Source organism: Schistocerca americana, chromosome 11 (genome assembly GCF_021461395.2).
Source record: "Schistocerca americana isolate TAMUIC-IGC-003095 chromosome 11, iqSchAmer2.1, whole genome shotgun sequence".
Lineage (NCBI taxonomy): Eukaryota > Metazoa > Arthropoda > Insecta > Orthoptera > Acrididae > Schistocerca > Schistocerca americana.
Window position 1 is genome coordinate 87,499,842 of NC_060129.1, and position 24,568 is coordinate 87,524,409.

The following is a 24,568-nucleotide window of genomic DNA, read 5'->3' on the forward strand; positions in this document are numbered from 1 at the left end:
TAAAAACTGGATGTGCTCGTCTCCGTTCTTCACATTTCAATTTATGTCGCAGCTTTTCGTGTCTTATTGGAAAGTGTTGCAATATGGACGTTGCTGTTATTGAGGAGGTAGTGTTTAAATAGTCCAACCTTGTGAGGTACACAGTTCATTCTGAAATGGTGAACAAGTAGCTTGTTAGTTGGTTCCTTGTAACTATAGATGACTGGAAGGAATAGCGCGGAATTTTGTTTTAGTTTTCCGGTACCTTTAGGTCCCCTTCAGTTTTTTCGTTTGTTGTATCACGGTCAAAATTGGTTATCACAAAGGCGAGCGTGAGTCTGTGTGGTTTCTCTTTTGCTTAGTGTTTGGCGTGCGGTGTGATTTCTGTTACTGTTGCTTCAGATCGGTAAGTAACTCAAACTGTTCTCACGGGTTTCGATATCTGATGGGTGTGTTGTGATGTTGGCAAATTTTTTCGGATTTTTTTGTGAACGACTTGGTGGCTCAGGCAACTGTTTTAGTGCAGGTTACAACGATTTCGCGGTTTCTTTGCCACCTTCTTAGTTTATAGTTTATTGTAGGGTTTGCTAAAGTGCCATAAGTTGTGTTAGATGTGCTTTAATTCCAACTGCACCCAACCAGTTGCAAACCTTGTTCTTCATGAGATGTATTTGGATGAGTGTAAACTTTTTGTAATTGGAGTACCGTGTTTGTGGCGGCTTTGCCTGTTTACTTCGTGTTTCTTGTCCGGGTTTTCGGCTAGTTAGCGTAGCGTTGCGTTTCTGGAGATCTGGTGGAGACAGAGTTCTCTACTTCAGTCTGGTGCCCTGAAAACTGTTGTTGCATATCGGAAACAGGACGATCCATAGTCCCCACGCCCTGCATGAGAACGCTCGCAGTCAGCGTTGAGTTCTGTGCCTTTAGCCTCGGCAGATGCGAGTTGGTCGTCCCTGTCTCAAAGTGTGGCGGTTGTGCAGACTGCTGATCCCAAGTCTGAATCGCTCTGACAATGCTGCATTTGGCGACAGTGGCGCGAGTTACGCATGATGCACTTTGCAGGGGACATCGTCTGAGTAACACGTATGCTGCCGAACAACTACGTGCATGTAACAACAGTTCAAGCAGTTTCGGCTGCGAGAATGCTTGTGTCTAGATATATCAGAGGAAAGCCCTTAATAGGTATATCGGTTGCAGAAGTTAATGCTTGATACCCCACGAGTCAAAGGGTTGTAACAGGTGATTCCCCGACCACCCACATCTGCTCGCTGGTCCGCCTTTTTGAAGATCAGAACGTGACAGCAGCGGCTGTAAGCAGCAGCAGGGAGTGGCCAGTGGTGGGGCTTGCAGTCCTCTGCTGCTCCTGATTGGCTGAAAGGCCCACGTGTAGAAGGATTTCATGGAGAGGCTCGGAGCTCGGGGAATCGAAAGCTGGCCGTCGGCGCCCGTGTGGCCAACGTGGCGGGTCGCGTGCTCTCTGGAGCGGAGTTCTGTGTCGCGACGCACAGTGTTCTCGAGTTTCCAAACGCGTTCTCGTTTGCGCGCATCCATTACCGTTTAAGAACTTTCCTGTCGTTATCTGCGAATGTTGCATAGTAATTAGTGTGGGCGTTTACGGCGAATTCTAGCTCAGGGAAAACTCGGTGATGTTAGCTAAGTGGCAGTGATGCTCCGACTCAAAGTGACTGACTTGGCTGGGGTAATCGGATAGCGATAATCTCAGTTTGTTATCCAAATCTGGGAGTAATGTTTTTTGAGTGACCGTCTTCCTGTTGAGTTTGAACTGTGTATTTCCTGGGCTTGGCTGTGAATGTTCCCAGTACTGCGGTCGTAACTCGGGATCTTGCCTGGGGGTAAGTAGGTAGCACGAGGGCCGTTAACTACTGCCTTTCGAGCGATGAGGTTCGATACTTTCCAGCGGGTCGAGGCCCGGCTGGCGACCACTGTGTCGGACCGACTTTACGCGTGTCCCGGTGGTGCAGGACGCTTGTCTGGGTGGGCCGCTAAGCGCCCCCAGTGCGCCCCGAGTCGGCTCTGGCCTTCACCACCTAAAGAGAAGGCCGCGGCGCGCTCTTGTGACGTCACGCAAAGCGGGCCAGGGTTGGCTTGGCGCTGCGCTGACAGAATCGAGGCGCACGGCCTGCAAATCTTCGTCAAACGGTTTTACAGAATGTGTTGAGCTGCCGGCGTCCCCTGCGGCCAGGCGGGCTGCACCCGGCACCTGCCTCCCTCGTGGTGCTGCGGCCTCTGGTTCCACTGCGTCCAGCACGGAAATCGCGGTTAACACTGCGGGTGCCTGCTAAGTGCGCGATGATGGCTGTACTTTCACAATTCACGAAAAACACTCCATGTAGTACTATTTATCACAGGATTTTCCTTTGGGCTGGGTACTAAATTCACACAGACACTCCTTTACTTTGCTCACTCAGGTTTTATTTGAACAAATGGGAGATCGTCTATTGGTTACGAATCACAACAATTTCGGCGTACTGTGTGCTTCTACTGAAGCTACTATGGCACATGTTTTCCAGGACTCACAGTACTGGCACAAGTTTATCCTTCCACAGCACTGTTTCTGTAAATACGCCTTTAAGTAATGTTCTTCCTTGCTCAAGAGTGGCACATGGAACACTAACTTAACTTCTGCTATAGTACCCTTACAAACATCTAGCTTAACAAATCACCATCTTGTCTCACAAACCCAGTAATGCTAATCTCATATAACTCTGCCATTCGACTCTTTGCGTTCACTTCAAGCCACATTTCACACAACAACAACTCATGTGTTACTTTATTACAATACTTGTTTGAGCCACTCTATGTAATCGAACCACTAATAAGCTGAACAAACCCATTTACACTTTCATGCACACACCACTTCAGTCATTGGCCCCTCTCTTTTCATTTTATAAGTACCTGAATGTCTCTTGTCATGGTACTTGAATTACAAATCATGTAAAAGTACATCTTTCACACACATATGGAAAATTTCTTTGTTTCAGACATAATATGATATATACTAATATCATACATTAATAAAATCGACAAACTGCAAAGGCAGATCCTCGACGGAAAACGGAGAAAAGACGTCATAGGAACATGTGTCCAGAAATGCACCATCGCCACGGTAGATGACACTGACGAACGGGAATTCCTCTGATAACGTGCTGCGTTTTCCTTGTATATAACAGGCCGTGTGATTGACGCAGCCTATTGTATACACAAAGCATTTCCTAACAATTTTAGTAAGTAGTCTCAGTGCATTAGAATAGGTAGACAGAGGCTACCACTCACAAATAAGCACACAGTTATAAATGAAGGAGACGTTAGGAAGGAGAAGTACTGGCTGTACGATATGAGATTTAATGACATTTAATATTGTCATACCAGGTAGAGTCCATTTTTATTGCTGGGCTTAATGCAGTGTAGTGTGGAGACAGTTACTTGCGAAAAATACTGAAGGAGGCTACAGCGAGGATTCTGAAAAGGGAGACTGTTCATTGTTTCTCCTGACCAGATTCCTCTCGGCTGCTGAACACAGCTCTACACCTGCAGGGATGTTGGTTGGGTTCCACCAAAGAAGTATCCTGTTCTTCAGTATGGGGAGCGTCGTTCCATTGCAAACAAAACAGACGAAGAGCACTGGTCCTTGCACCATCGTAGCTAGATGTATATAATACACAAACTGCGCTATTCCCTGAGCCTGGTGGAACCCAATTCTAATTAGAATACCTATTCCGCTTAAAATAACAGCCTTGACTGACATAAAAAGACATTGCTTCTTTGTGGCAAATTTCTTGTTATCAACAATTTTGAGTTGCCGCATGGAGCACCGATTACATAGGTACATGTATCCAAGCAGTCCGAGACAAACCAAGTTGAATGCCACAGACACTGAAATCCCTGCAAGGACTACTATACGACTGTGCATCAGGTGATATTTACTCGTCTTTTCCAAAGCAACAGCTGCCACACATACTATACTCCACGGTATAAACACACACAGCACCTCACGACGGAATAACTGGCTTACTTCAGCAGGTAGTAGCTGGTCAGGAAGCCTGAGATGGCGAACACAAGCATACATCTGGTAGCAGAATGAGTTCAGCCAGATACAGGTGAGAAGTGTGAGGGCGCTGTCTATCAGCACTGCTGTTGGTAAGTCAGGGACGCCTGCCATTCGATACACGACCTCAGAACACAGGATCTGGGTTATGCACGTGATCTGAAAGGACAAGAGTATCCTTCCAGGCAAGTTACGTAACTGGGGAAGGTACATGTATACTCCGGCAGTCGAAAAACGGAAAATGATATTTATCAGTATAAATGAGATTTCTAAAGGCTTCAAGCTGTCAATTTTGAAATCCTTGTATCTCAAGGTGGCGTTGGTTAAACTGTTTTTGTAGTTCAGTGTTTCTTCTGTTAGCTTTTGATCCAGTACACTGATCCTACTAGGGTAAAATCGAAATTCGAGACTAGCGAACGTACAATTATGGAAAGTCCTGATGGAGGAAAAGTCGCGACACTTTAGCAACAGAATAGCTCTGGAAACAGAGCAGATGGCGTCTGTAGCGTTCGACTGCAGACATGATTGATCGTCGGGACTATCGAAATAGCAGCGAGCATCGTGCACCGACTGTATCATACTAAACGGGACGTCCTGACAAATGCCGTACGAGTTGACCGCCATCCAGGCCAGCAGACAGAGGTTGACGTTCGCCCTCTGCGTGTAGGCCAGGTAGCTGGTGACGGGTATGTGGGGCGACCTCTGCACCACGTCGTCCCACAGCTGCTCGCGGCACTGCTCGCGCTGCTTCACGGCTTCCAGTGGCAGGTCTTCCAGCGGACACGTGGGGTGGTCCAGGGCGTTCACCAACAGCTGCACGCAGTCAGTGTCCACGGAGAGCGTATCGTGGCTTCTGTCCTCCAGCTGCCACTCCTCGTCTGCAAGAAAACGACAGCAAGTAGGTGGTGGCCGTACACTGCAGGCAGCTGAATCCAAAGTCTTCTCTGGAGGACGAGCCTGGGCGTTGTTTACCCACATTATCCAGGTTCAGTTACCCAGAAGTATGTAAGGCGGCATGTCACCACAAAGTAAGAGTATTAACAAAGACAGATATCATGTTACTATGCACGTCTATTTCATCTTCAGGGTGTCCAAGAAGTCCCTGTATCGCTCTTGACATAGTAAAAATGAGGAAGTAAATAGGTTTTATTGATAGTGCTGCAGTGAAGATGGCAATAAAACAATGTTATCAGAATTATATTTTTGTTTCAGCACTGCAGTCTTTGAGTTCCGAATCCATCTTGTAAAGTACAGTTTAGTGGCAGATTTGTGGGTGCATGAACATCCGCAGAGAGGAAAAACTATGTAACGCATGATGAGACCATTTGCCTCAGACCCCCTCGTAAAGAAGCCATGCCTGATTGAGATAAATGTCCTGTATTTTCAGTTTGTCTCAAAGACAGACCACATATTGGAAGCAATAAAAAGTGGCAGGAACGTGTGTCACCCACTCTTAATCAGATAAGCAGTCTCCAATGAAAATTATTTGCAAAAGAACAGTTGGACTTCAAGCATCTTGTTCAACAATGCACGACCATATTGAAAAAATATGAATACGAAAGGATTTAGGCCCATGTTTGTTACTGAATTATCTGACAGTAGTGTGGAGCAACGATTTGTAACCTACCATACTTTGTTGTGGCGACTTCTGCCATGTCTCGCTCAAGAGTGTTGTTTACGTATAAGTGTGCCATATACCACTATTTGCTGAGGAAAAATATTGTTTTCTTGTCTAAGGAAAGTACCCATTATCAGCAAGAGTTGGAAAGGAACCTACCTCACATTATGTGGGCTACTGTGTGAGCAGAATACCTGTTAGGACCACATTCTTTTGAAGCTTACATGAATGGGAACTTCGATTTCTCAGTACAACAGAAGTTTTCAGTATCTCAGCTCCATGACAAGGCAGTCACGGATCTAGTGTGGTTGTAGAAGGAAGGAGCTTGAGTCTCGTTTTGTTGTTCAGATGTGTGGGTTTCTTAATTGAACAACTTATTCTCGGATTGTATTTGGTTCTGCAGCATTTAAAGCCACATTAAAATGGTTACCACGAAATCCCAACATTACCACCTCAACAACCTTTTGAAATCGTCATTACAAACTTTCGATCTTACCACGCATACAACTGAATATGAAGAATAATAAAGCCTCATGTGGCTCAACGTTGAAAGATTAATGGAAAATTGACAGAAGTGTTGAGGAAGTCTTTCTAAGCAGAATTACTAGAACGATCCGCAATAAAGCAAGGGGGAAAGCGAGACACATAGATATCTGAGGAAGGTGTGATCGTCCACACACTGATCCGTTGGATACGTATTTTTTTTATATCTAACTACGTCCACATTGAATATACTCTTTTGACATAACTCCATAGGCGTGATGTACAAAGAAATAGGGTGGAGGCTGAATTCTCGTCTTTCTGATATTTCACTTTCCTCCGTGTAGTGACACCATCACACAGCGTAAAAAAAAGTAATGGAGCAGATTTGTCACCAGTTTGTTTCGTTAGCACGAGAATGTCGAGAAAAGGCACAAAAAATACAGTAGCTGTCGATTTTGGAAGTACCTTTATCAAAATGCACGATTTACAGTTAATATTGTGTAATGATAACAATGCAGCAATAAATGCAGTTGGCACATATATGCCTCTGCTGCTGAGTGGGTGAATTTGGGATTACAAAAAAAAAAAAATATGGTTCAAACGGCTCTGAGCACTATGGGACTTAACTTCTGAGGTCATCAGTACCCTAGAACTTAGAACTACATAAACCTAACTAACCTAAGGATATCACACACATCCATGCCCGAGGCACGTTTCGAACCTGCGACCATAGCAGTCGCGCGGTTCCGGACTGAAGCGCCTAGAACCGCTCGACCACCGCGGCCGGCTGTGGGATTACAACTCCAGAGATTTGGGACTCAGGCATTGTTCCAGAGATTCCTTCTGACACTTATGTCTTCTTTCACCTCTGACACTGATTTATGGAAATCGAAAATGATGGAACTGTAGAACTGTTCGGAGACCCAATAATTAACAGTGTCCCAAAATTATTAACTGGGTAAGTTAGGTCAAAAGTAGGAAGACGGCGAGTGACCACAACCTGCAGTAGGACAGCACTGTGATGACCAAACCAGGCCTCAGCTTGATGATGGCTTTACCTACTGCATTGTGAGAAGTCCTGATAGTCGTTTTCCTCGAGCACTATTTCTGTTCAGAGTACAAATCAAAGGAGAATGATACTGATATGCTATACATCATCCAATGTATATAGTTCATTGGCGTGTTGAGCGCAAATGTATACCTAGTAAGACGAATAAGTTCCGAAAGATTCTTATACACAGACAGATTCTGTGAAAGGCCGAATACACGACTTTGTCGTAAACACTCCATCTTCTTTGTTATTCATTCCACTCCCACCACATGTGTGGTGCGCAAGCTTCGGACACTTTGCTGCTCTTCAGCCTATCGAAGTTAGGCCAGTATAGCTTTCACGGGAGAATGAATAAGATGGAAGGTTTCAAAAAAATAAAAGCCATAGCGTCTCTACATAAACACACGTACATTGAAGTTGATGATGGTGCTATGGTGAAGATAAGTCTCGTGCTTCTGGCAAGTCACTGGCAGTCAGTTCCCAATAACTGCTACGAGGGTAATACAGTATGATGCAGGTGCCGGCCAGAAAGGGTGTATGTATTCAAGGTGTTGGAGTTGGTTGGGAAGTATGATTGACAAGTTGATGTGGGTAGAGGGAGATGTGAGGAAGGGATGACAGTGGTCAGGAGGCTGGAAGCGGGGTCATCTACATATTGAAGAGGCGTACACGCTAGGATTATAGCTGGCTGGAGTAGTAAGCGTCTACATACTATTCTGGAACAGGAAGAACCAGCCAGCTGAAGTTCCGCTCGAATAGGATACAGAAGGGGTGGGCAAGTGGAGGATGGGTATGACATGTTGGTATAGGCGCACCAGAAGCCTAGGTATCCAGAGGATGCGTTTATGGAACGTTTGCAATTTGTGACAAAGTTTGAGGAACCTCAGAAGAGAGGGCAATGAAATCAGCTGGTAGAGGTTGCGTCTGAGACGGGAAAGATGATACTGAGTGCAAGGTGTTCTAAGAATGTAAGGAATGGTAAATTTTTGAGACTGCTGAGATCCAAGCTATATTGGCGGAAGTAACACTGGGGCCACTAAGGCTTTTGGAAAGACGAAGGAAGAAACAAGATCAGGGGTTAACGTCCTGTTGGTGAAACTGCTATTAGAGCATAACCCAGAATAGGGAAGAACGGGGAAGCAGGACAGCTGCGTCCATCCATAGGAACCGTCGTGTCATTCACCTTACACTGTGTAGGGACATCACAGAGAAACTAAATTTGGTTGAAAATCAAGTTTGTAGCCACTAGCTTACTACAGCATCGCCTCGTTCAGTGGGTTTTTTCCAAGTACGGAGGATGGCTGGATGATGGAATCCCCACATTGTCGAGTTTGCTGTTTTCTTAACTTGAGTTTGTTGTAGGCTGGGGTTCCGTGATTATTCCAAGATATAAGAAAGTGAGAGTTCTTTTCCCATGTCAGCAGAGAGAAATGGTGCAAGAGATCCGCGGCCTTACTGTGAGCGCTTAGCTTACTGCACGTAATTGGGCACTGTCCTTGCATTGTGAGAGAACTGTGACTCGAAGTTGTCTGTTGAATGTACGTGACTGTAATGGATGCGTTAGGAACTTAACGTCCACATCCGACACACATGTTGTTGTCATGCTTTTAATAAATTTACAAGTACATAAATGAAACAGTCAATGAAAAGAACGCCTTGTTGTTTGGAAAGCGATAAACTTATTTTTAGCTCCTCGCGGCTGTGGCTGCGTGAGCACGTGTGGTATTAATTGGGGTCCAAATACACAGGATCTGCTGAAATCACAGTGCAAGTCTGCAGATGATGAGCACTGAACGTTTACTACAAATGTGCCAAATATGTGTCTGTTTTTGGCCCTCGACTCTCTGTACGTGCATGCTTGGCCTAGGCTTGACTGAGTGACGTTACGCCGACACTGCACTCTGAAGTCGCCTCTCTGCAGTCGTCATGGAACTGTTCATACCCTCGTGGACAGAACAGAACTCAGGCTGGACTCTGGCAGAACTCGTACCAGGCACTGACAGAGCTGGAAATACTTGTCGTGTGTGGCGCCTCGAAGCTACAGGAGGAGTGGCTTACTACTTCTTTCTCTTAGCCGGTGGCGATGCTACTTAGGTGTACAGCATCTCTGCGGTGGTCGATTGACGATTTGCTGCAGGCGATTATCGTCGACACCACATGTGTCACCTTCAACAGTGTCACAGGCGTCATGATACACTGAGGAGAGGTAATGTAATGTAGAACACTGACACCAGGTCTGGTGATGAGAAACTTTATGCTTCAATTCCCCCTCCCATTACTGGGGAAATACCAGCAATGCAAATTTCTTCCATCACCTGGATTCGAACCAGCTTACCTTTAAAGAGAGTACCACCACACAGTCATGTTTATGTGTGCCATGGTGGAAGTTAGGGAGAGAGAAATGATTGGTGGTATTTATTGTAATAATTCCTTGGGTTTTTAACAAAAGTGTTTTTGATGTAGCAGAGGCTACACCAGGAGGTTAAGTTATCGAGGCAGATGGAGATATGCTGTTGAGTAAGATTTACAGTAACAAAAGAAGAATGGTGTGCCAGACAAGGAGCTATACAGGAAACATAATTCATTGGGACACCTGGCACTTGCCAGTTTCCTCCCAGAGATCCAAATGTGCGACTAGTGCGGAATATTTCGCTAATGGAGGAGTCATCGTACCACTTTTCAGTTATAGGCCACATGTCCTGTGGACAGACACCAGTGGTTCCCATTACCTTCTGCATTCTCATGCCTTTGAGCCCTGCTGACTCTTCAGGGTTTTAGGAGCAGGGGAAAAAAGTGCCTTGAAGCTCTATTCGCCCATCCATCATTACTGACGATTTTTATTCTAAATTTAAGCAGTAGCGAGGTTCAAACCTGGGTTCCATGGCTTTTTGATTAGTATACAAAGACACTACCCTTAAATCATAGGTGAGCTGTGGGATATAAACTTGCATAGAATATGATATCACACAAATTGACTATAGGTAGTAGGAAATAAGAGCTTGCTTTCTTTTTTTTTTTTTTTGCTTTTTCTTTTTTTTTTTTAAGAAGGTCTAAAGTATTGGAGTCATGAGCAGCCTCTCATAAGAATATCCTGAAATTGTAAGACGTCGTGGTCTCCTTCATCGCTTACATATTCCACCCTCACAATCATATTCTGCACACCAAGACGCTTCATTCGAGCCCAAATTCGATAAGATAAAGTCAGTATTGTATGAATTCATGTAAACAATATGCAAATAACTAATAAATCGCAAGTGCGCACTGTGGTTGAAATACTCGAGGCTGGCGTACACACATACATTCCAGACACGACGGTCACAGGAGCTTTTAGCTCGAGAGAGGTAACTGCACCCCAGGAGGCCGGTCCCAAGCTATCTACGTCGGCCAGTGACCACCTGCAGAGCAGACAGCGTTAGCCCGAGTGAAAGGACGACCCCGTGTTCGGCTTAAAAGCAAATTCCGCTACATTGTGTGGGAGCGGCCAGCCTACGCATTCTTTACACATAGCACGCAGTTTCACAGGGAGACAGCAAACGCCAAACACCGATACTACAGATTTCCGGATTGGTCGCCTTAAACAAAACGTCATTCTTCCGTTTTAGAAGAGCAGTGCTGATTGGCAGACGATATTTCTGACGCCTTGAGCTGAAGGAGTAATGGAAGATATCGAAAGATATACCCCTTCACGTCAGGCATGCAGAGGGACCATTCCGTTGTCGCTCTTGGAGCAAGAACACGTAATGAGAGCGTGCGCGCTCGTACATGTACTCAAAGAGCGAGGAACAAGTCTCTCCTCAGTACTTCACCGGGAGAGCACCTCTGTCGCACGCCAATAGACTAGGGGCGAATAGGAGTCCTTGACTTCATCAAGGCGTAGGGAGACTTTGATTGGCGAAGGTCAATCCAGATAGAACGAGAGTTATCTTATTTGTTGGCAGCGAGCGGCGCAGACAGCAGTCATCACAGCTACAGCTCTTGCGACCCCCACATTTCCTCCACAACAGTACCCTTCACTGCATATCACACGTGACAGCCTCGACTGTACCTAGCAACATTCTAACCGATAATTATTCAAGTTGAGTAGGTGCGGCTCTCAGCCATTCTGCCAAGTCAATAACAATCTTAAACTTTGTATAAAAATTTCATTAGCGAATCCTATCCTTAAGATGTAACTTCGCATTCTGAAAAGAACCCGCAAATAACGTGTTCAATTCATAACTAAAAGTGCTATTGTGATTTCTCAGAATTTTTGCAAAATAAATAATAATTTTCGTTACTTTTATGTTTTTCTTACACTAACTAGCACTACTCCAGTACCCAAGTATCCCACTAGTTACGTAAGAAATTTTGTGAATTTTTGTGTCATTTCCTTACAGTGGACGACTCCAGAAGGTATTTATTGCTGAAAGTTTTTCAGGAATTTCTCTTTAGAACGTTAGGGTAGTAGTAGTAGAAGGGTTTGGTGGGGGCACGACAGTAAGGTCTTCAGCGCCCTAGAACGTTAGGAGTGTCTGTCTGACTTCTGTAGTAGTGTGGGGGTGGAAATTGCATCTCGCAGGGGCCAAAGGGTAAAGGGTACATCTCAGATTAATCTGTTGCTCAGAATGACAGAATAGCACCAACCCATACGCTCACAAAATGTGTGGCTGTATAGTCTTATGTTGTAAATGCTATATTTAATTCATTTTGTGGCGTTATAGACAGGTATTTTAAACCGGGCCCAAGAGATATGGTGGTCGTATTTGTGTGACATTGTATGTACCGAATTGGCGAGCAGTCATTAGATACAGTGAGTATATCTTTAAGATATGAAGCACTGAGTCTGCCTTGTTGAGGTTGTTTGGTAACGTGTGGTTGTTATGGATGAGAGGAGAATGAATCCTTTTTCAATAGATTGTTCGGTTTATGGAAAATGTGGCAGTGTTTTTGTTCATGTGTATCACCAATCCCAGGGTTCCTGATCTGCTGAATGAGGTGCTGGTATCAGGATATCTCACAAGCACCCATTGGCAATACCATCTGATTGTATGTCGTAGCAATTACCTGTGCTTTGTAGAGTGTAGAAAGACTGGGACTGTGTTACGTGACTGTAACAATTTTCATTAAAGCATAATTGTAGCATTGAGATAACATGTGAGTGATGAAGATCTCGTTGGAGCTGACGGAACAGACATGTGGATTGAATGCTATCCTGCTGCTTTGTCTTGATGTTTTATGTGGCGAAACAAGGTTAGGTATAGGTTTTAAGCTGATGTTTTGGTGTGGCTGAAGATAAAGTTGGATTGCTTTTTAGAATAGGTGACTTGGATGTTAAAATGGTAGGTGACTGTGGCTGTTATCGTCATCTGTTGGACGATATGTGGACGCTGAAAGAGAGTGAATGTTGTGGAAAACAGTGGTTCTGAACTGGATGTCTTTCATGTTAGGGATGCGACACAAGAAACTGTTGAGATGATGACGGTGAGCTCGACTGACGGTGTAGAAAACTGTGGATCTGAACTCAGTATCTTTGATGGTGAGGATGCAATGCATGTAGTTGTTGGGATGCGGAATGTAAGTTTAGTGTCGTGAATAATGCGTGTACCTTATACTTATGAGATAATTCGAGTTGAGGCTGTGTAGATGATGCAGTTGTGCAAGGATTGCACATTTGGGCACAGTTAACATGGGTGGTTTTACGAACTTCCAGTATGATGCAGTAGTTTGGGTCAGCAACTCCTGGTAATCAGTGAACGAAAAAATGTTGCAAGTTTTTGTTCATTCGATGAGTTATCTGTATGCGCTGTAAATATTCATTGCACGTTACTGACATCTTCGGAAATGCCATTTTCGACAATGTAATGGTGATTTGAAAATGGGTCTCGGTCCGATACAAGTCATCGAACGAATAAAAAATAAAAATTTGCAATTTCGACTGGTTTTCTGTCCTACTGATGGATGGTCTTGTTTGTAACTGGCATAGGTCAGGTGGTTCTGCGATACTGGGTCAGATAGTCGTCACACAGGAAGTATTTGTGACATCTGTAGGCTTGGATTTGGGATTTAGGTGATTTTACACAATGGCAGCGACAACAGATCAGGGCTCAGTTCTTGATACGTTGGTCTGTTGTGGGCAAGCATCTAGTTCTGCTGGACAGTGATGCGTAAAGAAGCCGGCGGAGAAGCGCCACGGTTTTAATAGTGGCGATGGCAACTCTTTCAGACAGGGGCTGGATGGTGCAAACCATTTCGAACATCGCCACGTGCTCAGAAGAGATTCGCACCAGTTTCTTCTTTCCCTCCCCCTCCCCCCCCCCCCTATCTCAACCGAACTGCCACGACCTCTCCGATCTCTCTGGATTATCACGACAACTTTCCCCTGAAGATATCTTCAATGTCGGGCGTAAAATTAGCTTCCAGACAAACGGCTAGTGGTCCACAACTCTGTAAGATCTTGTCGCTGCTCATTCTTTAATATGTTGTCGCGACTCGTGAGGAATTGAAATATCAACTACAGCTCACACGTTTGTTCTCGGTGTCCATTACAGTTTCAGTCATACTTATAGACATGCTGCAGAATGCAGCTCAGTGTAGCAACAGATGGGGTAAGAATCTGCTTGTTTGGTAACTTGCTAACAATGCGTATTTCCTTTTATGTGCCAGTATTATTCTTATGGTTGTCTGCAGTAAATTATCGGCGACAGCCGAAATTTTGGAAAGGCCTTTCTTCTCACTATTACAGTTCCTGGTTCTAATATACGGATATTCTTATGATAACTTACTTCCTTATCTGTTGTAACCCTTTTCGACCACCTTAGTTTCTTAATTTGTCGGCTTACTACCAATGAAAACCCTGCAAGTTCGATTGCCTGAAGCGGTCAAGAGTCACAACGGCAGGCATAAATAATTTTTTCGCTGGGAGAGCACAAGCCCACTGTCCTCCTTTCCTCTCATCTAAATGGAGTTACTCCCTGCCGAACAAGAAGCTATCAGGCAGTTACAAAGAGAGACATTAACGATTACAACTCGTTTCATGTCTGGTGCACGATAGATAGATGGTCGAGTAAGAGATAAAGTCCAGCAACGAGAATAAAATAATAAATTAAAAAAATATAGTGATTCGGACAAATAGAGTTGTTCAGCAGACAGGTGCGATAGCTGTGTTTCCTCAGTCCTACTACAGTTCATAGTATTAATACTTCTAAGGATAATATTAAAAGTGTATCTGATACAATTAACTGTTCACTTACAAATCGAAATATTATTCGTCAAAGAAAATTAGTAAATACGAACAGTATCGTGCTAGGATCACACATGAGAAATTTAGATCACTACACCAGTTACAGTATTGACAGAAAATTAGCTTCTCTGTAGCCGTTATGTTGCAGAGACCATTCGCCATTTTTAAAACAAGCCCTTGACTAGCTCTGAAAAAATCCTACATGTACGGAATTTTAGAGTGTTTATAGAAGATAAGAAGGAACACTTTTTTTATATGAGGCACGTGTCGCACACGTATGAAGGTCTTATCTGCACTGGCGTTCAGAGACGGTGTTCAAAGTGCTGTGGGATGGGCCCTGTTTTAGAGGTGCTGCGGGCCTCCTACGGGAGGGAGAGGAGTTGCTCAGTGTACCAGACACTGGCGGACACCCCAGGTGAGGTGGTTGCCTCTTAGGCTGAGGCTGCAAACATTATTTGTGAGACACCCACTTGTTCCGAGTGTGTTGCACAATCGTTAGCACCCAGCTGGCACTTGAGTAACGTCTCCAAAACATCACACAGCCTCTGTACATCGCTGGCGTCGAAACCTTCACGGGCCACGAGCAGGTGGGGGTACACCTTTGACCTTTGTGTCACATAAACTTTCTTATTTTTAATCTTCTCTAAACACTCCAAAATTTTGTGTACGTAGTCTTTTTTTAGTCCCTGCATAATGAAGAAGTCAATAATACATCGAAATGTAGTTAGCTTGTCATAGATCCAGACGGAGAGTTGCCGAGGAATCGAAAAACTGACTTTGGAAAGAGCACCAGAGATCATACGTGGCGTGCAAAATCACGCAAGATCTGAAACTACATATTCAGAAGGATATTTGAATCTCATTCCTCGAACAACTGAACAGTTGTCAGCGCATAACCATGAAGTGGCCGGGTCCCAGTATTAAACTTACCTACAATCTTGACGTCATCTTCGTAGAATGCATCGGTGTACTCAGCTGTAGTGTAGAAGTAGACACGATAGAAGGCGTACAGATCGTCAGCCAGACTGAACATTTGCGACGCCTCTGGCTGCCGCTCCTTGCACAGCGCACTGAAGTCGTCGTCAGAGGAGAGGCTCCACGGCTGATAGCGCAGCAGGCGTTCACTCAACAGCGGCCGCCTGTAGCACACAAGGTGCCAGGTTAAAAGTTAAAAACCTAGCATGTATAGTTTATGCAAGAACGTACAAATATCCATAAATGTGTGCGAAATTTTATGGGACTTAACTGCTAAGGTCATCAGTCCCTAAGCTTACACACTACTTCACCTACATTATCCTAAGGACACACACACACAAGCCCATGCCCGAGGGAGGGCTCGAACCTCCGCCGGGACCAGCCACACACCGCATGACTGCAGCACCCCAGACCGCTCGGCTAATACCGCGCGGCTAAAAGTATCCAGAACGGATTTCCACTCACCAGTGTATTAGAAACTTCCTGGCAGATGAGTACTGTGTGCCAGACTGGGACACAAACCTGGAACTTTTTCATTCTTTAAAGGATGCATAGTAACACAGCAAACAATCGCAAATCCATTGGTCTTTTTAGCATTTTAGCGCATCGAGATTTCATCTTTAGATTTCGGAGCACTTCAGTGAGACACCGATTATAACTATTTCTTGCAGGTCATCCACTCCGTTCTGTGCTGCTATATCGTTTTAAGTGGTTCCAGACACATCAAACAGCAGGACTGCAGCGCTTGCCGCAGAATACCTCTTTTCTTTATAGAAGAATTTCGTATGCATTGCAAGAGAGTGAACATGTGATATTTATGTTAAAGTAATGAATGACTTGTTCAGATTTGTTATAGATGATTTTAGACGCTGACATGTAGACATGTCTGTCATGAGCTGAAGCAAAATCTTCCACATTACCACTTGAAAATGGCTCAAAAGGCCGAAACTGCATTTGTAAAACAATTTTTAAAGTCAATGGCGAATATGACGTCCTTATAAAAATAGACATAGAGCTGGGCAGGCAGGAACCGAGAGCCGCCGTCGCAGCCTTACTTCCGCCAGTACCTCAGCCGCTGCCTTCCAGCCGTCACAGAAGCTCCCCTGCACGGCTGGCGGGACCAGCGCTCCCGGAAGGATGGGCACTGCAGTGACCAGAGGCCTCGGGAGTTGCTTCCTGGGCGAATCCTCACTCTGCAGTGGAAAGTGCAGTCACTTGAAACGTCGGGGATCCGACACACGGCTCTGACCTGCCAGGGAGTTTCCTATCTGCATTTGGTGATGTGACATCTGCGATAATTTTCCGTAAAGACTGTATGACACAGGAAGATGATTTCAATGGACAAACGTGAATGTACCGTCAAGCAGGTCCACTTATTCAGTCCCTTTCACCTAATCCAACTTCTAAGGACAGCGCGATACGATGACTAAAGCTATTTCAAATCCGTCTTTGCAAATACCGAACATCTGTTTTTATTTCACAATAGGTCTTTCGTTTTACTCATTATACCCTTATCAGTTGTGGCATTTTTATAATGTTTCTGCTTACATCCGGCAGTGTGCATCCCACCATCTCTCACTTGTATGCTTGACGTGCAGAAGTACATGTCTGCTGACGTAAAACTTGACAAAATGACACTTCACTATTGCATAAAAATGTTTGTTTACTTGGCTCTGAAGCTTTCTCTCGGTCTCGCTTCGTGAGTGGTTGGTGCGGGTCTCTAGTTTGGCAGTGAAAATTATCATACAGAAATTGTTGGCCGTAAAACTTTCTCCTAAGGTCAGTGTTCGTACATCGATTCGATACATATGTGTCAGGTACACGTTGTGATGAGAATGGAGCCCTCAGAATCGGGTATGTGACAATTTTTTCCTGATTAATCTACGACTACATTGCCTATAGCCCATCAACGATGGAAAGTTTCCATACTGCCAGATATAATGCAGAACAATCAGTACTCCCTGCACTCCTTGTAGTATGGTCCTTGGTTATCACTGTTACTTTACAACGACGTTGTCAATTAAAGCATGAAGCTGCATCATAACGAGTTCCGTGTGATGTCTGGGTCCCCAGTTTGACCGGAAAGCAGTCCCTCCCATAAGACATGTGGTGCCATGGTGCTAAGGCTCGCAAATCATTTCCACGCCACGTACACCAGCACGCTGTTCTGCTTGGAGGTACAGTACCACAACTACTCCACTGACAAGCTGGGACTCAGAATCCGCGCCGTGATAAAATTTATCGTTTGCATGCCACAGATCCAGGAAGTAGATGCATACTGACAATGATCTGAATAAACATTATGCGGAGATTTGGTTGGTTAAGAATTTCGGGAAAGGGCTCTTTTTAACATAATGGAGCCGTTCATTCCAAAAGGCAACGAAAGAACGGATTTAAATGCAGCAAGGAAGTGAACAAACAATATCCACTGAAACAAGCTCTAAAGAAAATCTCGAAACTTCTGGACAGTTGGGAATGTACTACACAGCTATAATGATACAACACTGACTGCCATATTCAGTTTAGGAGCAAGTGCGTTGTCACACAAAGTGGCAAATCAACAGAGGACGCAATAAATACTCGCCACATGGAGCTGGAGTGTCGACAAGCGGGGCAGACCGCTGCCACGGAAGTCAATCGTCGACAATTTGCGTGCAGAGGTAGGGGTCAGTGTGCGACCGATGGCTTTGGCCTGTAGTGCTGGAGCCATTACTGAAGGTACCATGCGAGTCCAGTAACGAAGTGATACGTGAACTGTAGAATAGACACGAAATGCCGCGCTGCCTAGACTACGAGGGCGGTACCGAAGTTCCTCCAGTGCCGCTATGAATAAACAAGAGAGAGCTCTTACGAGCAAAACATTCGAAGCCATAATCTGTGACGAGAGTGTTCCTTTTTCTCACTACCTCTGCTCCCTGCTGAGTTCTCGGTGTGTGTGGTCTGCCGTGTCCGGCACAGAAAGCACGCGCAGCGTCACGTGTCATTCAGCTCGCTCAAACGGGCGACATGTCTGGAACCGGCACCAGTGTGTTCAGGCAGAGTTGCACTACGTCTCATTTTGTTTATTTTATGTGCGGCAACAAATTACTAAGACAATTACGTGCAGCTTACGAAAAAGCATTTTCTGTAGATGTTACCGAATTTACAACATGCGGAAAACTTTTCAGTTATAGAACTTAGGCGAACATTATGCGAACGAAATCGTAAGATTACATGACTTTTTATCTACTCCAAGCCGGAAGTCTGTCAGAGTTCTCTAACACGAGATAATTGTGGTTAAATACGGCGCACAGTGTTCTGCTCGCGTGGCAAGCACGTAAGCGCTCCACCATGCGTTCGTTACGAGTAACAAGTCATTAGGTTTGCAATAAACCAGTTATTAATTTTTCTGGTAACCCTACTTATTTCTAACATCACACTATATAAGACATGATGGTGAACGTCTGGAAAAGTCAGCGACACGGTTGTTTGGTGCAGGCATACAGCTAAATGTTCTCGTACGTCAGTCTGAAAACTTGGGTCTACTAAATAGCAATAAAAATGTTTCAATTTTCACTTCTTTTGAGAGGTAGTCCGCAGATAATGTTCTTATTGTCAAAGCGATATAAACTTCTACAGCTCCTCAATTCAGCACTTCGTTCGGCTATATATTTCTTTTTCTGCCTCCCAAGCAATATGAATTCTGCCATCATGTAGGTAAAACTTAACAGAACTTACTCAGCCCGAAGACTGCTACAGATCTCGCTTCAATATTTTCCGGTTGTGAGAAGCTCCTCTAGTTTTGTTCACACGAAATCGGAGAACGTTCTTTGTTTTGAGCAACATCCCTCATCCTTTTACTCGCGATGAGCACATTCTCGGCTGGAGTATATTCTCTGACTCGCTTTACCTCAAAATGTCCTCCCAAAATTTCCGGTACGAAGTATATCCTCCGTTTTACTGACACGCCCCACTATACTTCGCCAGCACCTCAGCTCTCACCTGGACTCTCCCAGTGATTCTTCGCCAATCATCTCCCACCCTTCGTCGTCGTCTTCATTGCTTCGCCACTCACAGAGAGCCGTAGTCTGGCAGCTCCGTTTTACTGACACGCCCCACTATACTTCGCCAGCACCTCAGCTCTCACCTGGACTCTCCCAGTGGTTCTTCGCCGATCATCTCCCACCCTTCGTCGTCGTCTTCATTGCTTCGCCACTCACAGAGAGCCGTAGTCTGGCAGCTCCGTTTTATTGACACGCCCCACTATACTTCGCCAGCACCTCAGCTCTCACCTGGACTCTCCCAGTGGTGCTTCGCCGATCATCTCCAACCCTTCCTCGTCGTCTTCACTGCTTCACCACTCACAGAGAGCCGTAGTCTGGCAGCTCCTTCGCCACTGCCTCCGTCAAATGCTCCACCACCGTCGCCGCCACTCGCGCCACCGTCGACTCCCTGTCCAGCAGCGTCGCTGCCTCTGTCGCCAACACCGTCGCCAGCCCCAAACCGCGGCCCGCCCCATCGCCCGCACCACTGCCGGAGCCAGAAGTTCCAACCACATCCACCACCACTGTAGTTTCGTCACCGCCGTCATAAACTCCTGTCAGTGACCTCATCTACTCCCAACTGGGGCCACCTATTACACCACAACCCTCATGCATGCAGTCATAAGACCAAACAGATGAAATATAATAGATAAAACCTCACGATTCCAAATGATACCAAGCCAAAAATGATTTCACTAAATTTACGGACATGAAACCAATAATTCCTCTCAACTATCGTCTTTTGTATCTACATCTACATACGTAATCCGCAAGCCACCGTGCGGTGCGTGATGGAGGGTACCCTGTTCCACAACTAGTCGTTTCCTTTCCTGTTCCGCTCGCTGACAGAGCGAGGGACAGACGCCTGTCTATATGCCTCCTTAGGAGCCGTAATTCCTCGTATCTTGTCTTCGTGGTCCCTACCAGAAATGCATGCTGGCGTTGTTAGGATCGTTCTGCAGCCAGGTTCTCTACACTTTCTCTGTTGTTTTCTTCGAAATGAGTGTCTTCTTCCCTGCTGAGTTCCAGAAGCATACACGTAACACTTGCATGCTGATCGAAACTCCGGTAAGAAATCTACCTGCTCCCCCTGAATTGTTTCGATGCCTTCGTTCAATCCGACCTGGTGCAGATTCCAAACACTCGAGCAATGCTGAACAAGAAGTCGCTCTGGCGTCCTATACGGGGTCTCCCTCACACACGAACCACACTTTCACAAAACTCTCCCAATAAACTGAAGCCGACCGTTGGCCTTCCCTACCAGAATCCTCACATGTTTATTCCATTTCATCTCGCTTCGCAACATTGCGCCCAGATATTTAAACGAACGACTGTGGTAAGCAGGACACTTCGAATCCCGTATCCGGATATTACGGGTTCGTTTTTGCTACTCATCCGCTTTCTTCTACAGCAAGACCCACCTGCCATTCGTCACACCAACTACAAATTTTGTCGAGGTCATCTCGTGTCAACCTGCAGTCACTCAATTTCGACGCCTTACAGTACATCATGGCATCATCAGCCAGCAACTGCAGACTGCTGCCCACCTTCTCCGCCAAATCATTTATTATATGGAGGACAACTGAAGTCCTATCAACTTCCATGGGGAACTGCTGATGATACCTTTGTCTCTGATGAACACTCGCCGACGACGAAAACATACTATTACGTAAGAAATCTTTGAGCCACACATATCTCTGAACTTATTCCATATGCTCGTTCTTCCGTTAGCACCCCGCAATGGGACACCGTGTCAAATGCTTTCGAGAAATCTAGAAATACGGAATCTGCCTGTTGCCCTTCATCCATAGCTCTCAGTGCATCATGCGAGAAAAGGAAAAGGTGAGTTTCACAGAAGCGATGCTTACCAAAACCGCGTTGATTCGTGCACATAAGCTCCTTAGTCTGAAGAAAGTTGATTATGTTCGAACTGAGAATATGTTCAAGGATTCTGCAGGAAACAGGTGTTAGGGATATTGGTCTGTAATTTTGTGGGTCCGTTCTTTTACCTTTCTTATACACTAGAGTCACTTGCACTTTTTTCCATTCGCTTGGTTCTTAGCGCTGATCGCAAGATTCGCGGTAAATGCAAGCTAAGTAAGGGGCCAATGCCGTACACTACTCTTTGTAAAACCAAACTGGCATTCCATCTAGGCATTGCCACTTATTTATTTTCAGCTGTTTCAGCTGTTTCTCTACGCCAGCGGTACTCATTACTATGATTTCCATACGGGACTCTGTGCGATGGTCAAACGACGGCACGTTTGTACCATTCTCCTGCGTCAACGATTTCTTAAACGAGGAATTTTTAACTTCGGCCTTCCTTTTGGAATATTCTACCGCCAAAAGCAGACTGGTCAACGTGTGACTGAATAGAAGCGTTAGATCCGCTTAACGATTTTGCAGAGGACCAAAACTTTTTCCGCTTCTCCGGTGGTAGCTGTTGTATGCTTCGCGCACAGATCTTTTCACAGACGTACGAATCTCTACAAATCTTTCTGTCCTCATTTGCGCGTTCTCTTTTGAACCGAGAATGTAACAGCCTTTCTTTCCTCAGCATTTTCCGAATTTTGTTATTAAAGCACGATGAGTCTTTTCCGCCCTCGATCCGCTTAGTAGGCGCATACTTTCCGGATCACGATTTACAGTCTCTTTAAACTTTAGCCATAATTCCTCTATGGCCATAATTCTGGAATTAAATGATTGTATTTTATTGTCTAAGTGAGACGCTGACAACTGCATATCAACTCTCCTAGCCTTCTTGATTGATTTACTGACTTTCGTAACCATAGTCGCTATGATGACATCACGATCACTGATCCCCATCTCTATGCTGACGCCATCGATAAGGTCGTGCCTGTTTGTGCTGGCTGACGAACTAGCTGCTCAACACAGTTGTCGGAAAACGTGTTCAAAAGTCCTTCACAAGACTGTCTTTCTGCACGACCTGCAGTGAATCCATAGACGTCCCAGTCTATACTCGGTAGGTTAAGGTCACCGCCAGCTAGTGTCGCGTGATCTGGATATTTATGCAATGCTGACTATTTGCCTTCATTGAATGACTCCACATCTGTCCCAGCGGAGTCGGGTGGGTGGTAAAAACAGCCAACAACTAATATGGTTTCACCTAGTCCAGTTATGTGCGACCACGTAACCTCACTATTACACTCAAATTCAACCTCAGTAAAGAGAATATTTTTTGTCAACTGCAATGAACACTTCCCGTCCTACGGCGGCGAATATGTCTTTCCGATAAACATTCCAAGACTCGCTAAATGTCTCAGAGTTTTTTTACTTTGGGTCTTAGCCAGATCTCAATTCAAGAATAATTTGAGGCTGAGAACGTTCATGGAGGAGAGTAAATTTGGGAACTATGTTACAAATACTTCGACAGCTGACTGATAAAAGTTTCAGAGTCGAACTGACTTTACTCTGAAAGGTATCTGATTTCCCTAAATGTGTACCAACTGGCGAGTGTTCATGAGAGTACTTCAAACTACTGGCTAGTCTGAAACCCCCCATGTGCACTCCACAAGTACTCTGCTATCCGATTAGCTGCTTCCTTTGTGTAGTGCATCCCTGTCTGGAAATCTACCCATCTCCGATTTTCAGTTCACCTTCCCAACCACTGTTACCTTCATTCCCACTGCCTGACACAATATCGATAGTTTTATCCCGTCACACTATCTGCATGTGTCCGTACACAGTGAACCAGTAACAATCTCACAGTTCTGATGACAAATGTGGAGTAGCAAACCAAAAATCCCCACACAATAAACATTGTGGAGTAACAATACCGTTCCTCAAAAACAGCTCCAGTTGGCTACAAATCATGTTCAATCATCCTGCATAATACTTTATCCTGAGTGTGTATTTTACCACCCTGACCGTGGTCTGTGCTACTGCCTGTCTCTGTCATCATCCTATAGCACATAATTTCGTTCCTCACACTGACCACTGCCACTCCACAGCTGTTTACCCACATCAATTCTCATGATGAACTTAACTGTGGATGTCGGTTGATCACCTTCGTTTCAGAAGACCTAGTCCATTTCCCAGACACACTCATCCCAAAGTGACTCCCCTAGCGACCTCTTTAGATATAACTGCATAAGTCTTTCATCCTATTGATAGTAATCACGACTGAGTCTAATTGTCCATCCTAATCCACGTCTTCCACCTCCATATCTACCCCACAATAAGCCACATAAAAGAATCCAACAACACCGCCACAAAACCTGGGGTGTCTGCTGGGAGCTTGCCCATTCCCACACAGGAAGCCACCTGGTCACCCTCCATAGTGCCAACATATCTCCTACAATACTCCATTCCACGGCCCCATATGTCAACCACTCGAGAGACTATTCCGCTTTCCTCCCGCTCACAACCTCCAGTATTTACGCTCTATGCTACGGACTGATTTAAACACACAAACCACAGGACAAAATATAAGAACGATGGCTATCCGCTTCCTGCCCTCATCGCTGCTTAGATTTTTCCTCCATCTATTGAGATGAACATGACTTGTGGCCTCTTTTCCTCACCGACTGGATGCCAGTATCTGGACTAGAGTCGCAACTACACGGTATTACCGTAATTACTCCCGAAGTGGTTTTTTCCCCCGAATAAGACGAGGACACGCTAACTTATCGTGTCAGGTTCCACATCATTGTTTCCACAAATTATGAAAACTTCAGAAGTGTCTGTAACCATCAATACTTTCTCTAGTAAATGCAGTAACATCGTTTATTGTGTCAGTTTTCTCCGCTGGTCTGTTATGTAATACGTGGCACATTTTAAGACACAATACGAATCAAAAAATCGAAGGCTAAACGGAGTCAAAAACCTTTGTAAATCACGAGTTTCTTTAACCATGTCCTTCACTACTGTCTATTAGTGCTAGTTCTTTACTCCATTGTGAATTAAATGATCCCTGTGTTTTCTATAACTTTAATGAATACTTCCATGGATAAAAGTGAGATAAACTCCAATAAACCATAGTGAGTGCGACAGACATTTGAGTGTACACTGGTTTATACCTGATTGTCAAGTGCCCTGGCCCGTCCTTGTCTTCTTCCACCTCGTAGTGCTCCACCTGTTTGCTGACTAATTGCAAGTCCTGTACCCATCCGGTTAATTTCGTGCGCAGCATGTCTTT

The 24,568-nt window shown here is 45.0% G+C and overlaps 1 protein-coding gene across 1 annotated transcript; it reads right to left on the minus strand.

Moving 5' to 3' along the window:
- Positions 1-4,005: 4,005 nt before the first annotated feature.
- LOC124553276 lies at positions 4,006-24,562 on the minus strand. Its single transcript, XM_047127160.1, has 4 exons — positions 24,450-24,562; positions 15,344-15,552; positions 4,614-4,920; positions 4,006-4,063 (listed from the first exon to the last, which is right to left on the minus strand). Exons 1-4 carry the CDS (start codon positions 24,560-24,562, stop codon positions 4,006-4,008), a joined length of 687 nt encoding a protein of 228 aa, XP_046983116.1.
- Positions 24,563-24,568: the final 6 nt, after the last annotated feature.